At 49.7% G+C, this 20878-nt stretch overlaps 1 protein-coding gene across 4 annotated transcripts in view; it reads right to left on the bottom strand.

The window, feature by feature from the left end:
• Positions 1 to 2517: 2517 nt before the first annotated feature.
• The window catches only part of CRTAC1 (cartilage acidic protein 1), a 37678-nt gene continuing 19317 nt past the window's right edge, over positions 2518 to 20878 (bottom strand). For 2 of the 4 annotated variants that reach the window (XM_081912389.1, XM_081912390.1), the window contains exons 4-16: positions 19848 to 19978; positions 19049 to 19205; positions 17633 to 17767; positions 16922 to 17061; positions 15873 to 16009; positions 15110 to 15192; positions 14164 to 14264; positions 13866 to 14034; positions 12576 to 12724; positions 10109 to 10151; positions 9707 to 9850; positions 3368 to 3493; positions 2519 to 2860 (exon numbers count right to left, since the gene is read on the bottom strand). In XM_081912389.1, coding sequence (XP_081768515.1) covers positions 2730 to 2860; positions 3368 to 3493; positions 9707 to 9850; positions 10109 to 10151; positions 12576 to 12724; positions 13866 to 14034; positions 14164 to 14264; positions 15110 to 15192; positions 15873 to 16009; positions 16922 to 17061; positions 17633 to 17767; positions 19049 to 19205; positions 19848 to 19978 — 1646 coding nt within the window. In that variant the 3' untranslated portion in view covers positions 2519 to 2729. Of the gene's footprint in view, positions 2861 to 3367; positions 3494 to 8660; positions 8822 to 9706; positions 9851 to 10108; positions 10152 to 12575; positions 12725 to 13865; positions 14035 to 14163; positions 14265 to 15109; positions 15193 to 15872; positions 16010 to 16921; positions 17062 to 17632; positions 17768 to 19048; positions 19206 to 19847; positions 19979 to 20878 lie in introns of those variants that run through there. The other 2 variants (XM_081912391.1, XM_081912392.1) reach the window with 2 other exon arrangements.

Raw genomic sequence — 20878 nt, 5'->3', positions numbered from 1 at the left:
CCACCCCCTGCGGGAGTTTTAGGGGCTATTCCACTACCACACCCATATCAGGGCTCAGTGCCTGCATCTTATCCACCATCTGTCTGCTCCTACCACAGTCCCCCTAGTTACTGCTGGTGTGATAAATCATGCAGCTTGGCTGCATGGTGGTGAAAGATAAGGGGGTGGGGGGGACATTGATATCATGGTCTGCTGGATTCTTAATCTGCAGACAGTGGCAATCAACCAAATGAACATGGGAGATGTAGCGGGATGAGATTAAGTGGCCTGGTAAAAATGACAGGCAGCCTGAAGCAGGTCAAAACCAGGCAAGTAGCCAAAATGGGATATTGGTCCCTGCAGGGTTGGTGTCAGCGCTCACCATCCTTGGGCATCTTCCAGGGCCCTGGCAGGACCACTGCTGCCATCTGTTCTGGGCTGCACTTAGAATAATATGCACCCACCACCCTCTAAGCAACCACCATTCCAATTTCCTACGGCGTTACTGGTGTAGCATCACTGCATGGTATTGTGGGAAACGAAGAAGACAGGCTGCTTGGAACATTGCCATTCACTGCTGCAAACCAGGGCCCTGACTCTTCCCCAGCAACTGATGCTTGTTTACCCAATAATAACTCCCTGAAGGATTCACCCTGGAGACTCACCTGTCACAAAGTGCACAAAGGTGGTTTTTTTTAATACCCAAGGAATTGTTCCGCATACGAGATGATGTGAACATCAAAACGTCTTATATAAACTACCCACTGCTGACTGGGTTTGTAGCAAGAAGTTGTGCCTTTCCTTTCCATTTGCGATCATTCGGCTTGTCTGCATTTGTATAAATATATCCATATTTAAGCAAACATACATTTTTAAATATAGATTGCTCTGCAGTAGATCCTGCAAATCACCTGCTTCCGGCCTTATCTATTGATTAACTCGTTCACTACAGAAATATGCCAGAGCTGCCCAGAAAGAACTTGGAAGTTCTGGCTCCCATCAGTAACAAGGAGAGACTCCTCACCAAAGAGAATATTTTTTCCTGGTTGTGTGTTGCTCAAGCATCATTACTTGCCTGATTATAAAATAAGCAGTAATGTGATTGTAGCATTTAAAGCTGGGATTTAAGCATAGCATTAACATTCAAGAGCCAATTTCCTTTCTAGCTCAACCTTTTAAAAAATGGGTTTTCCAGGAAACAAGTTGAGATTGTTTTCTTGAGCTTGGTCTCCCAGGTGAAAGATTGTGACATTGTGATAAGTAGCCTGTCACAAGGTCAGCGTCACGTAGGAATTTTGTCTGAATGGTCCCTTGATAAATTCCACCTGCTCTGACTGCTGAAAGGCATCTCATACACCCTGCACAGGACTGCTCTGTCACAAAACTCCTAGGTCAGTAATGGCGAACCTTTTAGAGACCGAGTGCCCAAACTGCAACCCAAAACCCACTTATTTATCGCAAAGTGCCAACATGGCAATTTAACCTGAACTGGTGCATAATCTGCAGTAGCTGTCACTACTCTGGCTCCTATTTAGCCCTGAAGAAAGAACTACCTGGTTACCATATTGCACTGTATCTGGGGAATTTGTGTGAAGTCCAGGCAAGCTCTCTCAGTGTTTGCATTGAAAGAGAAGATGCATATAGATCTTTTCCCCGTGCATTAACCCAACAATCACCCATTCTCAGCACTGCTGTTGGCCTTCATGAAGGTAAGGGTAGTTAATATGTTTTGACATCACCACCATGAGACTGGGGTTGTCTTCTCTAGGAGCTACTCATCTTCTCTGTTAGGATAAAATACTTGTTTCTGCAGCAGCCGGAGCAGCTTTTAGAGAAAATAAATTCAACAGTGTTTTCCTTGCTCCCTCGCCCAGCCCTGACCGGCCCCTATGCAGGGCGTCCAGTGTGGCCCTGGGCGCACCCTCACCTGCTGCACCTGGCTGTGGTTGAGCTCGGTGAAGAAGTGGGAGGCGATCATGGCACGGTGAGGCCGGTGGGGCCTGGAGGCCCGATGCTGGGTGAGGGGCGATGAGGATTGGGCGGAGGCAGCCCTGCCTGGCTACCTGGCACTGGAACAAAGTGGCTTCTTTAGGCTTGCCAGCAATTCCATCCTCCCCTGCCGGCTCCTGCATGACGCGCCCTGCCTGGCGCCTCCCATTGGCGCTGGGCAGGAGGAGGAGGAAGGCGGCTGCTCCGCTGCCCCATTTGAGTTGAGGACTCTACATGCTGCCCTTGCCTTCTGCCAGCTCTGTGCTGGGGTGTCAGTGCGCGTGCCCACAGAGGGGCCTCTGTGTGTCCCCTCTGGCACACATGCCATTGGTTCGCCACCACTGCCCTAGGTAGCATTTTACATTGTGTTGTGCTAGGAAGTCATTTTGGGCTGAACTCAAGAATGCTTTGCCTGGTCCTCAGGCTTACAAAGATGACTCCACAGCACGACTCTCTGAACTTTGTTGCATTGCAATACCTGGGCAAAACCTGGGCAAATAAACCCCGAAGTTCTTGCGAGAGTCATAAAGAGCTTTATTTTTTTTTAATTATTATTATTCAAGAAAAGCAAGGAAAGGGTGATTCGGTTCTCCAAACAGGTCCTAGTGGGTTCGCCTGGAGGAAGTGGAATCATTAACTTGGGGGAGAGAAGTTGTCCATTTTGCCATACGGAAGCTGGGTGTTGTCTATCACACGAGCCACTAATGCCGGGCATGCACTCCAGCTGGCAGTGCCCACAGTGGAACACCATTGCCACTGAATCAGTTCTTCACACAGCGCCGCCTGTCTGCCCCCAAGGAGAAGCCTTGCTGGCAGTGGCAATGGAAAGAGCCAGGCTCATTGTGGCAGATGTGATCACACGGGGCCGGTCTTTCTCTGCACTCATTTACATCTGAAAAACAGAAGGAAGAGACATATTTCACCCAGCGGGAGAAGCAGATGCCAGCGGGGATTTCAACGGAGTGCCCAGCAGCAAGGAAAACCAGCTCCTTGGAGCCTACTCCTTGCAGCTGAAAAAATGAAAAAATGATGCCTGCAGCAAACTGTTACCCTACTCCCTATTGCAAGAGGTAGTCGCTGACCCAGCTCTTCCACAGTTTTGTGGCATGGAACACCTCAGAGAGACCTAGAAGAGGACGTGCTATGGCAATGCCTGCCACCATTGAAGGTCTGGTGGTCTGGCTCATTGCTTGCAGACTTTTTGGAGCAACAGTTGCTGGCCTGCTCAGCAGATACTGGCTACTATTTTTTTAAAAAACCACACACACACACACACACACACACACACACACACACTCTCACACACCCCAAAATGTATATACTACTTGTTTGTACTAAACGCTTGCAGTGGTTTACAAAAAGGATTAAAATATTAATAAAAGACAGTTTATAAACTTACCCAGGCACTTGTTGGCATCTTGGGGATCAGTCTTGAAGCCAGGGTGGCACTGGCAGGAATGCCCACCCTGTGTGTTGACACAGACGTGGCTGCAGTTATGCAGACCATAGGTGCACTCATTTATGTCTGGGCAGAGAGGAAGGATCATAGTGAGCGCAGCAGTGGTTAAGTGTTCCTGTTCACACACGTGTCTCCAATCTCATGAGGAGACCTCATGGGCATCTCTCAGACAGCTATTACCACTGGGGGAAACATGGTTAGATTCCCATTCCTGATATCCTCAGGATCAGATTTGTAAAAAAGTGCCCCAAATTCCATGATCATCACCACCTCCAAATTGCTGGGTGGGGTGGTGGTGGTGAAAACCTGGCCATGGCAACTAATTATGCAGACTTCATTGGGGCAGCAAACTTTTGTGACAGATGGCTCAGGTGGCACCCTATATTTAGCCATTTAGCAGGTAAGTGAAGCCTTGAAAGAGATCCAGAGGAAAGCCATTTTGCACCCAGTGGACAGTGAAGCAGTTTTATCAAGAGCATGAACTGTGCTCTATTTCCAAGGAGATGATCTGAGAGACTATCCAAGCACCAGCACTTAGCAGGGGAAAGTGGTGTTTCCTCATGTCCACTACTCTGGTGTGGGGAAGCTTGCAATGATAGGCTTCTAGTTCTCTCTTTTTCTCCTCCAGAGGGCACCAGTGTCCTATCTGATTGTTGCCATCTGGATATGCAGCAAAGAAGCAAGAAAAGGCTTGGGTCACTCCTTCAGGTTGTGCTCTCAAACTTATCTGACCAAGTGACACGTCTACTTATTAATTGATCAATGGAAGCTCTATGGAACCAGAGCCCAGGTGCCCCGAGTATGTGACTTTCGCAACAGAGCAAGGGGGTGATGCAGCAGATCGGGATTCCAGCCTCTACTCCAGCTGTAGGTATCTCAGTGCCCCTGCTGGGTCAGGTGCACGGAAAACAAGAGCCCCTCAATAGTTCAGTTCCCTAGAACTAGGCAAATCACATAATCCAGACACATAGCTCACAGAGGCACATAATACCCAAATACACATTTGAGCATATAGCAAAGAATGATAAGGTGTGACAAGGCCAACACTTATCAGCACCCTTGTGTGGCACACCAACGTTCACTCACATTTCTGGTTCATTCAGGCACACACTTGTGAACATGTGACTCACACAGCATGTATGTGGACATTGTATTGCCACTGTTTATCCCCTGAGGTCTGCTTCCAATCAAACTATCATGGGATCTACATGCAATTCTCTCCATCAGCAGCATAGTGGGATGTTAATTCTCTCTCTCAATTTTAGACATATCTGGGGACTTACCTTTCTAAGAAATATGGCCATATAAATCAGCAGCAAAGACCTCTGAGGGTTTAAAATGGGACCAGAAGCACAGGATCATGGGACTGGAAGGCACCTAATGGGCTACCAAATGGCCAATGTCTCCAACCTGGACTGGAACCCAGATGAGGTGTTCAGAATCTGGAGCCCCACATCAAACCAATGCCTTCAAGTTACAAGAAAGGAGAAAACTTTCTGACAGTCAGAGCTGTTCAACAGTGGAACACTCTCCCTCGGGAAGTGGTGGACTCTCCTTCCTTGGTGGTTTTTAAAAGCAGAGGTTGGATGGTCATCTGTCATGGAAGCTTTGGCTGAGATTCCTGCATTGCAGGGTGTTGGACTAGATGGCCCTTGGGTTCCTTCCAACTCTACCATTCTATGATTCTCTGATTCTTCCCACTCTCTACACACACTGTAAATAAAGATTTCCCAGATTCAAATTATCCCTGAACAATTGCGTCCAGCCTTTTTAGCTTCCTGCCCAAGATGTATTTCAAATGTGGTCTTTAGGGCAGGTAAACCCATACCTAGTGCATAAGACCGGGTGGGGGATTTTTTAATCAGCCATGATGTGGAGCTCTTGCTGCCCTGCCTCCTCTTTTCCCCTTATTTACTATGTTTCTTGTGTTAGTTTCACTGATAACAGTGATGGGGAAGGTCAGGGATAGGAAGAGACGAGGGTGGGATAGAATCATTAGTTATATACACACCCTTCTGCAAAATTGCCCTATGGACTCACAACTGAATGAGTCCTCAGCAGAAATGCAACACGCAGCGCATGGATAAAAGGGAAGCTGTTCTGACCCTCATGAAATGCAGCAAATAAATGATGTGCTGTAGCAATGGTGCTTTCTCTTGGCGACACCAGACTTTGAGGCTTGTTGTTCTGTGGCTTAGTCTGGCCAAATCGATCAGCTCCTTCTGTACAGGTGAAACGGTTGCAGAGAAAAAGCAGTTCTGCTTTTCAAGAGGACAAAGGCTTCACAGCAGTGCAAGGCCAACTGAATTTCCCATCAGGAAGATGTGGGTTCTGGAAACAATGCCAGAGATGTGACAGGACTTCAGGCAAACAAATAAAAGCTTCAAGAAACAGGACCCTCTAGAGAAGAGCCCCAAGAGGTCATGATATCTTGAATTTGATTCTACATCATATTGAAGAGAGGATTGTTAAAGCTGAAGAACCACAAAAGCTTTGCATTCCAGAGGACAGAAGTAGACCTAATGGACTTAAATTACTGCGCGGTAGATTTTGGTTGAACATTAGGAGAATCTTCTCAGTGCTAAGAGAACTTTGGCAATGGAACTAATCATGTCCAGTGGGGATTGGGCCCTCCTTCCCTAGACATGTTCTAAGCAGATGCTGAATGGCTGACTGTTGGGATTTTGGGTGTAACTTTGATGTAATTTTAGATTTCCTACATCAGGTAAGGCGTGGGGATTCTGCTAAACTGCAGCTCCCATCAGCCCCAGAAACCATGGCCAATGGCTAGATATGATGGGAATTGTAGTTAAGCAGAGAGCAATCCACAGGCTCCCCACATTAGAAGGCAGCCTACAAGACCCCTTCCAGTCCTAGGATTCTACGAGCAAAAATAGCAAAGGGATCTGTTCTCTCCGCAAGAAGCATATTTAGGCTGCAAATGAGACAAAGATGTATGGAATGAAATTCTGAAACTGTATCTCTAGAAGCAGGAAGAGTAATGTCATTAGTCAAAAGAGAGCCAGATAAACTTATGAAGGGTGTTGAATGAGAAGCATCATCTTAGGTTTCAGGAACAGTCAAATGTGGTCAGGAAATAATTAACCCTCTCCAAAAGGTGTGAGTTTCTTTTCTCTCCTTAATAACAAGCAAAAAAATCACTCATTGGTAGTGATGAATGAACTTTGCAGTTAGGTTTGGAATTGAGCTGGGTAGGGAATGAGGAGCAGGAATGAACTATCCCACCCCTAATTCAGAAAATAGTTAAGAGGGATGTTGAACTCAGTTCCAAGCCTGTTTCAGACACACTTGTGCCCAAAAATGACAAGATCCATAAATTTATCCAAACCCTCACAATGGCAACCCATACCCATTCACCTGTCTATGCCCTCTCAAGCCCCTTGTTCCTCTGCGTGTATCTTTGCTGCTCCTCCAACGCAGGGAAAGGGAGAGGGGTTTCTTTCTCCCCTTCCCTCTTTACTGTCTGCATGCTGCTATGGTTCTGTGTTAGACGCAAGGTGTACTGGGAAATGTAGTTTCCCAGAAATATTGGCATAGGTTACTGGAGTTACATTTTCCAGTGCTTCTCGCATCTGGCACACAGCATGCCAACTGTCCTCTCCCTTCGACTGCTGAAGCACACACACAAACACAAACAAAATCATGGAAATGAAGGGGCAGTGATGGATGGGAGGCAGGAACACGGGACATTTTTAGTCCTTCTCTGGCTTGGATTTTAATCTGAACCAATGAAGAACTTTGGGGGTTCTAGTTCTTGCAATATATTTTAACATAGGCTCCTCCAGATTTGTAGTCCAAGGATAATGGTTTGATGCCTCACAAGGGTTTGCGAAGGTATCTTCTACCAAGTCAGGTTGATCGGTACCTACATGGATTTCTGCCTTTTCCCTTTCCCCCTCCTGGTTTGTGGCACAGATCGCTTGCCCGAGCCTTCTAGGCTTCCTTTACTGAATGCTTTTTGTAGCAACCATGTTTTTCAGTGTGTCTAAGGCAGGAGCACAATAACTTGAGAATGGGAAATGCACAGCCATCAACACAAAGGAGAAATCATGGCCAATCAAGACACCCTGGGTAATGCCCATTTTTATTCATTTTATTTACATATGCATTGCATATTTACAAACATGCATATCCCCTTCACAGTTATGGTGTTCATAGTATAATAGGCATTGGCCATGCTGGAAACCTACCTTTGCCTTGTAACAATCTTTGGTATGGAGCGCTTTGCTCACTTCTGTTGTGGGCATGTTATGCATCAGGATTAATCTAACAAAAATCAGTTGTTCCTGGATTACAGCTCCCATCATCCCTGACTATTAGGCCAGTAGGACTCCAACAACATCTGGAGGACCACAGATTCTGCAATCGTGATCAAAATTGCAAGGGCTTAAAGAATTTGGTCGAGCTGTTTGCATAGAGAAGAAGTCACCACAGCTCAAACAACTGAGCTACTAAATGGCATGGCCTTGGCTGGGAGGCAAATAGTTGTCTTACAAGTTGAAGGATCCTCATGTGTAGCCAAAGTCCCATGCAAATGCCTGCAGTCATTTGCCCTTTGGCTGTTATGGCTACCCATCTCCCTGAAGGTTCACACGTGTCTCTCACAAAAAGAAACTGGCACACAGCTTGGCACCACCTCATTCTTGGCCTACATTGATCTTCTGAATATAAGTTGTGGCCCCGCATTCCCACCCATACCCCCAAGCATAGCTGCAAGCAGGTGCTTATAGACAGTGTAGAGTTTATTGGGTGGAGTGAGCTGAGAGACCGGGTGGGTTCAAACTTCAGACACACACTGGTAAGACAAGGTCAAGGTGAATCCCGGTCCAGTCGGGCTGGGGGAGCAGGAGGAGGAGGAGGAGGAGGGAAGGGAAGCAATCATGTCACAGGCCAAACCAGCAGGCACAGGGTAACTGTTATCAGTTTTAACCAAGCAAGCAACTACCAGCGGGAGCCGCCATCTTGGTTAAAGGCAAGCTCCTAGGAAGATGGCAGCCACTCTGAGGAGACAAAGCATTGGTGGGGCCTCTGCCCTGTCTTGTTTTCTCAGAAAACATGCAAGGGGTGTGACACTAGTGAGAGAGTGTCGTCCGCTGGGCTGCGTAGTGCCCTTTGCAAAGATGGCTGCCCCCACCTCAGTCCATGTTCCCAGGGACCACCATGAGAAGACTGGATGAGAGAGATTGGAGGGGAGGAGTACAGGGGAAGCCACTTCCATCTATAAAGGCTGCTTTTTGTCCTTTATTGGCAAGGCTTAAAGTGCATAGGAGTGAAAGCAGAGTCCGAGGCAAAGTGGAAGCAGAGGGGCAGAGGGCAAGATGGGGCCCAGCCAGCTCCCTGAGGAAGGGTATCCACCAAAAAAGGCCACTTGAGCTGCACAGAGAGGGAAACAGAAAGAGAGACAGAGAGAAGGAAAGAGAAAGACAAGGCAAGAGTTAGTGGCGGTTGGCAAAGAAGGAGGTCTTCAGGGGCTAAACCAAATGTTTGCTGCCTGACAAGGGCCTGGTAACCCTACCTACAGAGTAAAAGCAACATACCGAAGAAGAAGAAGAGTTTGGATTTGATATCCCGCCTTTCACTCCCTTTAAGGAGTCTCAAAGCGGCTAACATTCTCCTTTCCCTTCCTCCCCCACAACAAACACTCTGTGAGGTGAGTGGGGCTGAGAGACTTCAAAGAAGTGTGACTGGCCCAAGGTCACCCAGCAGCTGCATGTGGAGGAGCGGAGATGCGAACCCGGTTCCCCAGATTACATGGCTACCGCTCTTAACCACTACACCATGCTGGCTCTCTGAGGAAAGCAACAGGTGTTGGGGGGGGGGTAAGCACCCATTTCCACACGTCCCTGCAAATTGCACTCTTTGCCCACTGCTTTGCAGCTGTTCGGCAACTATTACGCTTTTCCAGACCCATGCCTGATGCCAGATGCCTTATTTGGCCCGAAGGTATACTTTACTGCTTCTCCTCCTTTGCTCAGGCATCCTAACATGGCATACAAAGCAGGCGCTACAGTGGCCCCCACCCCACCCCACGCCATTTTCTCATTGGCCAACGTACAGAGCTCATGATTCCAAGCTCAGGACCTCACTGGCTTCACTGCTTTCCCTTGCTCCTTCCCTTCTTGGGATTATGAAATAAAGAAATCCAAGCCTCAGGTAAACTTTCCACTCCTCGGGTGGCTTCAAGGGAGGGCTCAGCCCCTGTGGGGAGCGCCTCTCTCTCTCTCTCCCTCCCTCTGCTCTGCCAAAGCCATCACTCACCAACGCAAGCTGTGCCGTCCTCGTTGGGCTCAAAGCCGCGATTGCAGCGCTTGTTGCTGCGGCAACGGTACCCGCCATATGTGTTGATGCAGATGGGCCTGCCCCTGGGGCAGACAAAGGGGAATTCTGCACACTCATCCATATCTGAGAAAAGGGGGCAGAGGGCGGGTGGAGGGAGGGAGGGGGTAAAGAGAGAGAAAGAGAGTGTGACGGAGGCCCAGGACAGGACAGAATCTAACAACAGCCTCTTAACACCACGGTTGGGCTGTTGCTTTATCCCCAGAGACTACCGCTGTGTGGCTGCCACAAAGAGCCCGCCTCGTGCCCCATTGAGCCCAGTTGTGGGTAGAGGAAATTGCACCCGAGCACCATTCACTGAGCTGCCCCTTGCAGGTGACTCACCAACACATCGCCCGTTCTCATGCTGAGAGAAGCCTTGGCCACACTGCAGGAGAAAGAGAGAAATGTGTTATCTGTGTGCTGCCTAATTGCCTCCCAGCCTCGGCTCCCTCTCTGCCTTGCCTCCTCCAAGATGCTATTTCCAGGAAATCGGGGGGTTTGTGTGGCTGCCTCAGACCATATAGCAGCTAATGTGGTAGCTCTCAGCCCTTAAGTCTCTTTTTGTTATCATCTCAGTTCTGAAAAGGTATATGGAAAGTTTCTGCTCAACACTTTAAAACAGCAGGGGAACCTAGGTTGGGCTTTCACAGCTGGCAGGAGATGAGATGAGTTCCTCAATCATTCCCCAAGGTCTCAATTGCCTTGTGCACCTATTTCTTCACCTCCGAGTGTTTTGCAATGGGCAAATTCACTGTCCTGCAATCTGGGCAGCAAAGAAGGAAAGGGTCGGTTGCATGCTGTTCTAGACTTCTTAAGATCTGTGACGAAGGGGTTGACATATTTTGCTCCAGTATTTATAACAGTTCTGTGTAGCAGTGGGAGTAATGCTACAGCCAGACTACCCAAACCCAGACTCTGCGCTTCACATATGGGACATCTGGCCTTCCCACTTCACTTCAATGGAAGGGGAAATCCATATGTACAAATGGGTTCACATTCAGAGCCGCTTCCTCTAAAAAAGAACATGGGGCATCCTTTGCAAGTGATTTCCTATAATGCACAGTAAAGGACCGACGTCAGATTTCTGGATAGTGGGCTTCTTTGGGAGGATGGGCAGGAGCAAGTCTTGATCATTTCCATTGTGTAGACGCAGGTCCTCTTAACATCTAGTAAATCTGCCACTGAACATGGAGAATTCACAACTCAGCATCCACCAGAGAGGTTATCTAACCTACATAGCTTGCCCTCATCTGGCTGCCCATCCACCAGAACATGACTGGCCCAACTATCAGATGATGGTGTACAAATTCATATCTAGACCTTTCGTCAAAGCAAGTGAATATTCAGGTTCTCTCTGCAAACTTCAGCAGCCTTTATTGGTCAACCTGACAGATGGCAGCAGAGGAAGCAGAGCAGGGGAAGGACAAAGTCTGCTCTGGACCACTTCACCAGGAATAACTCCAGCAATTCCTGCTGCAGCCAGAGCTGAAGAAGTCGTGTTGCAGAACTTTTTGGCACGGACTGTCTAGCCATTCTGTGCCTCCTTCCGCTGCAACTCTAGTGTTGAAATTCACTGAGCTGACGGAAGCACATTTTGTAGAAACGTCATTTCAGTTATTATCTGTCTAGCGCACCAAGGCCCCTTCGGCTGGTTTACAGCCTCCCTGATCACTTGAACTGTTGCTGCCACAAATCAGGGAGCTCCAAAACAGACCACTCAAAGGGAACAGACTCAAATCACTGGTGTTATTAGTGGCATTTGTATGCCACCGCATAACAGAGGAGTAGGAAATTAGGCCAGCTGATCAGCCTGAAGGAGTCCTCTAATCAAAGGTCTGGTTGGTCCAAGTCCACTTTATATATTTCTATTTAAATAATAGCAATTTTCAATTTGCATCTATATATATAACCTGACATTTGCAAATTTTATGCCAACTTGTGTCCTCTTTTTTGGGGGTGGTGTATGTGAAAGTGGACACCCACCTGGGAAGGCTGTTGCCTAGCTGGGCAAGTAACCACCAAGTTTGTCCATTAAAAGAAAATGACATTTGAAAAAGAGAGAAAACCTTGCCCAATAGCAGCCTGTGAGATTGTCCTTTTCTTTCAATCCCCAAATATAACTTTTTCTGCAAATCTAGTGCCCCCTCCAACTACTTGGAAGTCACTGTCATTTTGGGTGGCCCCATTTTGCTTGGCAGGCACCCAACCACCACAGTTCACTCTTAAGAAGGGAGAAGAGGTCCCTACAAAAAATATTGCAGTGCATCTTCTTTCAGCATGCTGTAAGTCACAAGCAGCTGAAGCAAGTCACTCTCTCCCATTTTCTGTTGTTTTTTTTATATGACACTCTGCGAACCGTAAATCTTAGGGACCAGTGAACACACTTAGCCTTCACTTTCTTTTAAGAGACAGGGAATTGCCCTCCTTTGATATTTAATTTTTAGATGTATTTATTTGTACTTCTGCGAAGCTCAGGATTCCCCTTTGCCTGCTGAGACACCCTCAGTGGCTCTTTTGATGTCCATTTCTTTCAACAAGGGGGCACTGAATTTGTTATTGGAAGGAGTTACATTATTACAAGGATTCTTGACATGCCTTAATGCAGGAAACACAGCTTAGGTTTGCAATTTGCCTTTCTAAGGGGACAAAAATAATACCTCTGTCAGCACAGAGCCTCCAACAGGATCTTGCATGGCCCTTTTTCTCAGTGAGATGAGAAAACAGAAAAATGTTTCAAAGAGGAAAGGGTGAAATTGAGGAGGGATCCATTCTAAGTAAGATGCACATGGCTGGCAAAGGCAGGGCTCACCTCCAGAGGCAGAATGGTAAGGGGTGATCCCGGAGTGTCCCGGGGATAGGGGATCTCCAGCACGGAATTGATCTCGCTGCTTGCTATCGACCGGCTGATCACCCGGCCATCTGGCCAAGTCACCTCCAGGCTGCTAGGCTCATCCTGTCCTACAGGGAAGAAAAGCAAGGAAGGGTTGAGCCCGGGAGAGATAAACAAACAAACAAACAAACAAACCTGCAGCCCACCCAGGGATCTGAATTGCTCTAGAGAACCATCTTCCTCTCATGCGGTGGTCTGTGCTTTCCTTTCCCTCTTCCCCCTTTCAACCATTTCTTCCTGCAGAGATGAAAGAACTTGGGATGTGATGAGGGTCATGTCCTTCCATCAAGCACTCTGAGCCAACACTAGCATGGCTCTTGGGCACAAGGCCAGCTGTGAGCAGGGATGTGGGGCATTGTGGGGCACGAGCCCTCTGACTTCCCGTGCCACTTGGCTTCTCAACCCACAGCGTGGTCTAACCCGGCCAGGCCCCACTAAGCTGGGCCACCTTGGGGCTGTGGAAGAGTAATGAGGTGTGGAGACATGCCATCCCTTCTGCAGGAACAGCTGGAGGGGGCAGGCAGGGGCCTCGCTGCAACGCACGTCCGCTCTGCTTTTTAGGACGGCAAGATCCTGCCACTTGCTTTTTAAATGAGGACAGGAAGCAGACTTTCCAAATGTTTTGAAAGAAGAGAAGAAGAAGAGGAGTTTGGATTTGAAATCCTGCTTTATCACTAGCCGAAGGAGTCTCAAAGCGGCTAACATTCTCCTTTCCCTTCCTCCCCCACAACAAACACTCTGTGAGGTGAGTGGGGCTGAGAGACTTCAGAGAAATGTGACTGGCCCAAGGTCACCCAGCAGCTGCATGTGGAGGAGCTGAGACGCGAACCCGGTTCCCCAGATTACGAGTCTACTGCTTTTAACCACTACACCACACTGGCTGCACACTGGGGATAGGTAGGTTTCACCAAATCTACACTGTTTTTCAGCAACATTAGCAGACTCAAAGATGGGGCATTATGCCTAGAGGCAGAGGTCTCAGACTGAAGGGAGTTTGTTAGAGGAAGGACAGAAACAAATGTCTGCAAAGCTTGCAATGTGTTCTGGTAGCGCAGGGCAGGTATTATCAGGGATGAGCGGCAGACGGGATCCAGGAAGCTCAGAAGCATCATTGGGATGGCCGTGAAGATGGACAGGACAAGAAGAGACCTGGGAGGGCACACACCCCGCTCAGGCTCCAAGCCCTGCTTCCAACTCCTCCACACTCACCCAAGCCAAAATGGGCAACAGGCTCCATCTCGCACAAGTACCCAGACCCTCCGTCAATGATACGCAGATGGGCACCACTCTGACGCGTGAAGAGCACGACCTTGGCACCGCGAGCAAATGCCCCAAAGCGCGTACGTGGGATCACTCGCAGCCAGTTGTTGCCAGCGCCCTGTGGAGATGGACAGACAGACTAAGCCAAGGAATGGGCAGGCACGGAAGGGAGGAAGGAGTGGACCATGCTTGCTCAGATGTGGGCTGGGATCTGAGCGCATTGTGAGGAGCACCTCTCAGCACCCACCTCGTTGACCTTGAAGACTGAAAGCGGCTGGGCCATGGACTCTCCATGTGACAGGATCAGGTCCAGCCTTCCATCGCCATCAAAATCCACCACTGCCCCCCCTGGAATGACACAACGTCCATAAGCAAAGGTCTTGTTTAGCACCCATAGGACCATATTCCCCTTCCACAAGCATGGCTGGAATAAGAACCAGTAGGAGAGTCAAGGAATACATCTCTGCCCCATGGTTCCACCCAAATTGCCTCCACTGACGCTGACCATCCGTGTGCCTGTTCACCCCAGAAACTGTTTCTGTTCCTGGTGCCAAAGGCTTTGTAAATGGCAACATCATTTCTGCGAATGTTACTCAATATTTCAGCGTCTTGGTGGTGGGTGGGAATTCCACACAGCCAACCCCTGGATCTTAATTTAATTGCCATGAAGTAAGATTCTGGCCTGGCTTGGTTTCACTCTTTAGTGGGGTAGGAGTCATCTTGCTTCTTCTTGATGGAGGCACACTTTAATTATTTTTATGGGTTATGATATGCTATGAATTCTTACTGTTTGGTAAGTTTTGTATTTTAATATTTTGAAGGTCACTTAGAGATGTTTTGCAAAAAGTGCTGAAATTGATGATGATGATGATAATAATAATAATAATAATAATAATAATAATAATAATAATAATAATAATGATAATAATAATACTTTGCTTTCATGCTTTGCTCTAAGAGTTGGCCAAGCATGTGTGACCAGATCACAGACCTTTTGTCTTGGGGCATGGGGATATTTTGTCTCTCTCCCCTCCACCCACCAAATCATAAAGTTCTGATCTTTTCATGGGATACCGAAGCCCCCAGCTCTGCCAATCCTCTGGTGGTTAGAGTAACCCCTCTGTTCACTAAGCCCACTCCTGCTAAGCGAAGGCACATGATCATGTTCCACAAGAGACATTGTGGAGACCCACCTGTGCCACGCCCCTCGGGTTCCACGGCATCACCAGGGTTCAGTTCCTCGATGGCCGGGTCAGCATGCTCTCGGCGGACCACCCTGTGGCAGAAGGGGAGTGTGCCAGTGCAGAGAAGATGCTCTTCCCTCCCACAAAAGGGCCCGTCATGGGAGTCAAGCCTACTACCACTACTCCTGAGTGGGCACCACCCTTTGCCCACACACTCTCTTGCCAAATCCTTATCTTCCCAGAAAGGGGCCCTGCCCACTCGCATAGCAACAGGTTTCCGCACGGACTGCCCAGATTTGCCACATGCTGCTGCTATCACTTTATTAGCCTGAGAAATGTAAGCGGCTCTGTTTAACGAGCCATTGATTGCCTACAATTAATGGGAACCGTGCATAAGTGCTAATTAGTGAAAGCCAGAACCTCCAGGGATGTGGTCTAGGCGGAACAGAACTGCTGTATTAGTAGCGGTGTAGGAAGGAGCTCAGTCACAGCTCTGTCAGCTGACCGGAGGGAGGGCAGAGCAGGATAGAACACGCCCTCCTGTGGGTTACGGCAGTGGGGGAACTAAAAGGCGCTAGATTCTGGGTGCAGAATCCAGCCCTCCCCCCTCCCTCTCCCCATATTCTCAAGTTCTGCATGCAGGACTTCCTAAGGACGCAGCGGGTTCACCACAGACTCTGGTGCGGGGGTCGCCCTCCCTGCAGTGCCCGGGAGCCTGGTAAGATGGGAGCCCACTGCCCCAGCCTCTGGTGGCCACGTGGCTCTCACCCACCGGAAGAGGCGGTTGGCGGATGAGCCGCGATAGGCGATGTTGTTGAAGAAGACCTCCAACTCCTGGTCATTGTCAAAGTCAGCAGCGATGACGGTGCGGACAGGTGATGGCATGGACAGTTTGGGCGTGGCAATGTCCTGGGGGAAGGACGGGGGTTAGTGGGGCAGGGCTTGGGCTGGAGCAGGGCCAAGAGGGAGCTCAGGTCTAAGGAGGGGAGGGGTCAGGAGGCATCGTGGCTGGCAGGGCCAGAATACAGGGGAGCTGTGGAGTGGGGAGGGGAGCAGAGCTGGAGGAGCTGGGCACAGCGCAGAGACTGCAGTCTCCTGCAAGGCAGCAGCTGGGGAAGGAACCAAGGAGAGGAGAAGGCTGCCTGGTCGACATGGCAGGAAGAAGCAACGGTGCGGAGCCGCGGGTCTAAAAGACGAGGCAACCCTTTAAAAACAAGGAACATCTGGCGGCCCAGCTGGGGGCAAAGGCAGCAGTCTCCTTGGTGATCTGCAGTTCTGCTCTGGCTTTCCAGAATGCGTGGGGGGGGGGGGAAATAAAGCACAGAGGGAGCGCAGAGTAGCGGTGGCAGTGGGGATCCCTGCCTGCTCCAGCCCAGCCTTCGCACATTGAGCAGGAAGGGTCTGAAGGGGAAGGGTTCGCATATTCAGCTGAGCGCACTTGGAAGTGTGCCCGCAACTGGGAACTCTCAGTTGCACAGCGTTCCTGATCCTAAGCGCATCCAGCTGAACACACAAAGACTCCTCCTCCAGAACCTCAGGAGTCAATGCACGAAAGCTGGCAAGTGTTTGTGGAGCGGGGGGCAGGGGGGGGGAGCTAGGAGTGTGGCTGGCCCACATGGCCTTGCACAAAAACACACACCCCACACACTGTATCTTTCCCCAACACCAAGCCTTCACTGAATGCCTGAGTAAGGCTTCTCTGTTCCACTCTTTCTTAGGCACTTCAAGGACTGGACTTTCCCTCCCTGATCCCACCACTTCCCTGCTCACAGCCCAGGCCTTTCACCGTTTTGGGACCTCCCTCTTCCCCGTGACACTTACTCGGAAGCGCCCACCTGCGCTCATCTGCAGGTAGAGCCGGTGAGGTCCGTTCCAGTTACCGTAGATCAGGTCCACTTTGCCGTCGCGGTTGAAGTCGGCCAGCGCCACGCCCCGACCGTGCTGGTAGGGGTCATCCAGGCCTGTGGGAGGTGGCAGAGGAAGTCAGCAGGGCTGAGAGTGCCCTGAAGGCAAAAGGACGCTGTGGACTCAACTGAGCCTTCCACTCTGCTGGTGCCGGGCTCAGAGGTTGAGCAGCTCAGAAGTTATGAGGCAGCACTTGCCCCAAGTGGCTCAAATTCAGCCTGTCAAGGATGGGACAGTGGGGGGCAGGCTACAGGGAGCAGAGGGTGGCTGGTGGAGCAGGCAGTCCACAGGCAGGGGCCAGAGGACCTCTGCAGATTCCCATGGACACCTAACCTATTCTCTTGCTGACAAGGAAGGAGTGTTTCTAAAGGGAATAGGTGTCATCAGCAGCACCACGGTGATGGATGCCACCCTGACACCTCGTTAAACTCCAGTGATCAGCCAGACGCTCAATTACTGGTGGTGGCTGAGCCCTCAGGCACTTGTCATCACACACACACCAGCAGGCAGGGGCAGGGAAATGGCAGGACCCCACCAGGATGAAAGAGGGCCAAGCAGCTGCTCTGGTGAGTTCTGCCCCACAGCTAATGGCTTCCGATGACACCCTCACCCTTGCCACTCACTCACCAGCAGAGGGCGCTACATCTATGAAGGTACCATCACCCTGGTTCTTGAAGAGGAAGTTGGCTCCGTTCTCGTTGTCGCAAAATATGTCGGAGGCTGCTTCACTCAGGATGGGCCCCACAGCCAAGCCCCGGCCCCCTGGGAAGAGGAACAGCGAAAACCAGAAGTTAGCGCAATATGGGCATTACAGGTGGGACAGGTTCCCGTCGAGATGTTTCGAAATCATCAAGCCATCCACTTCTTGGTTCACTCTCCTGCTCCCTTACACCTCTTTTCACAATTATTGAACTTCACTTGAATGTTGGGGTTCTGTCTTCACCAGCGATGATCACCACAATTATTACAAAAATAGTCAGTGGCAGTTCACTGCCATAGAGACTGAGAGCAAGACAAGAATGGCATATAGCTCAGCAACACTTCCCAGTTGCCAGGATTGAAGGTGCCTGCCTTCCACCCCTCCTAAGGCTCCTCCTCTCCCGGATGTTTCCTAGGCAGCCTCAAACTGTGTCTGTGCACCTCTGGTCTCTGTTCTGCCCTCCTTATTATCCTGCACATTCTTGAGGAGTGGGGGGGGGGATGGGAGCTTGTCGCAGCTGGAGAGGGAAACTCCCAGGATGCTTCAGTAGTCTCTTGACCACCCTCCTCTGCTTCAGCCTCAGAGTCTGAACTGCTGCCTGTCACAGGTTCCTCCTGCTCACTAAACCCTGTTGTCCCTTTAGTATCTAGCATCTCCTCTCAATTTCCCCCCCTCTAATCTCACCTCAGTGTCCCACCACCAACGTCCTGGCTCTGATCCTTCCCTCTCTGGGATTTCCAATGGGGGGGGGTCCTAGCTGGTGTCTTCCACCACTCTTCACCATCCAGCCAGGACCTGACACCTCCCTATATTGGAGGCTTGGGCTTAGTTGGCCAAACTTGGCTTTTGACTACTATTTTAGTTTTCCTAATAGCCGGGATCTGTGTGTTTTTCCAACAATAGAACATCTAAGGCATTGTAGGAAAACAAAATGGTGGACGTATGTGGCTGTTGCTAGAGGAGCTCTGTCACTCTTCGTAATGCCCAGGCACATATAGGAACATAGGAAGCTACCTTATACTGGGCCAAACCACAGGCCCATCTAGCTCAGTATTTAGAGTCATAGAATCATAGAATGGTATAGTTGGAAGGGACCACAAGGGTCATCTAGTCAAACCCCCTGCAATGCAGGAATCTTTTGCCCAACACTGGGTTCAAACCCACAACTCTGTCTCATGCTCTACCAACTGAGTTCAGACAGGAAACTCTTTTCCCTTCCTGAAGATGCTGGGGGCTGAATCTAGAACTTTCTGCATGCAAAAAGCAGAAGCTCTACCACTGAGCGACAGCCTTTCCCCTTATGTTGGGCTAGCTCTTGGGAGAACAATCCTTTGCCCTCATACCTGTGAATTTGTTGACTCCAGCATCTGCCGCCACATCATTCAGTGCCACAATGCCATTCTCCAGGTCGCTGGCAGCTGTGTCCATCTCGATGAGGGCATGGGGCCCAACTCTCATACTGGCATAGTTAGCTATGTAGATGGAGTAGCGGCCAGAGCCCTGTAGGAAGGGACGTGGGGGCAGGTGAGAGGCCTGAGTCTTCACTGGACTGGACCCCTCTCTTCCCAGCGTGAGGACGGACGCAGAGGGTGCCACGCCCAGGGCCCTGTCAGGGATGAGTCTATAAAGGTAAAGCCAGTCGCAGGCACCTGAGCAGAAGCGGCGTAGTCCAGCCATGGGCTCCCAAACAGGGGGGTGCCATCCTTCATGCTCCCCTGTTTTGCCTCAGACATCTCTTCCAACCACTCCCTGTCCCCCCCCCATTGTTTCCCTCATGGCACCCTGATTTAGCAATAATCGTTTGAAAATAAGCCACGCAAGGCAGAGGGAGAAGAAAGCGCAGGTGACAGGGGCATAAATCACCTAGACAGGCTGTGTTTATCAGCAGCACGGCACCCGCCTGGCATGGCAGTCCCTGATGGGAGTCCTGACAGCTGTAAGGGAGGGGGAGGAGGAGGCAGAGCTCGGCCTTGAGAAGTTGGGTGGAGAGCAGGCCCCTCTAAGCCCATGTCCTCCCCTCCTCCATACAACTGCACTGGTGCATCTTCGGCTCCCAGCTGGCCCCACCCCCCGTGGGCCTGACCCACAGCCCTGAAATCACAGCCTCAAGCCAACCCACCCCAACCTGTTCCACACACTCACCGTCCTGTCCACGCAGGCCACGGAGCGCCCAGCAAACCAGCTTGCCACACCCCGGTTCACCTCATCACTCAAGATGTCCTCCCAGCGCCCGTTCCGAAACTTGAACAGTTTGTCTGTATAGGTAGCTACACCTGGGAAGGAGAGATAAGGTATCAAGACGTTTCAGGGTCTCCTGGCCAGGTGCTGAATCAGCTCTCCCTTTCTCTCCTTCTCTCCCAAGACAGGAAATCAGTCTGGGTTGTGCATGACTTTTCTGGAGCCCTAACCGTGTAATTATGCTACGGGCCCTCCCTAATTGATGCTCCAGACGATCTGTTTGTTCAGCATTCATCCTGATTTGCTTGCACAAATCTTGCCTGGTTAGACTATGCATTCGTTCTGATTTGTTTATGGGGAGGTTATATGACAACGGGTCCCTTCAGGCTGGTGCTTTTTGTGGGTATATTCTGCAAAATGTCACGGATGCAATAATTGTGCATTAGTGGAGGGTTTACACCACCCTCAAATCTACTACTTTATGAGAAGTTCTGTGATGCCCATGGAGCACATTATCAGCATCGGAAGGGGAACTTATGCTTAGTGCAACAAAAACTGGATAAACACCCACTGACCCCAAACTTCTGTGATATGAAAAGTTGCAGGATTTCAGTACTGAGCTACAGAACATGCACCTATTGCAAACAAAGCAGTATGTTTGTCCTGAAACCTTTTCAGGAATGAACAGGCTTGAAAGTGGTATCCTATAAAACTGTCCTGACACCATCATGAGCACAATGATGAATATTCAAGAGAAGAGACATCTGGAAGGACCCAATGAACATGCATCCTGATTTGCTTCTGGGGTGTTTACATGTCTTCCCATTAATCATTTCTTCATGCCACACTCTTTAGTGCATTTTGCTGTCACTTTCCAAACCACAAAAAGTCCCCTGCAAGTGGGTTTGTTGAGCTAGGGCAGCAGAGTGCTTTAATCCATTTGAATTGCACATATCTAAATTGAATTGCTCTTGCAAAATACTGACAGTCTAGAG

This window comes from Podarcis melisellensis, assembly GCF_964234715.1.
Source record: "Podarcis melisellensis genome assembly, chromosome: 5".
Lineage (NCBI taxonomy): Eukaryota > Metazoa > Chordata > Lepidosauria > Squamata > Lacertidae > Podarcis > Podarcis melisellensis.
This window is presented reverse-complemented; position numbering and strand designations above follow the sequence as displayed.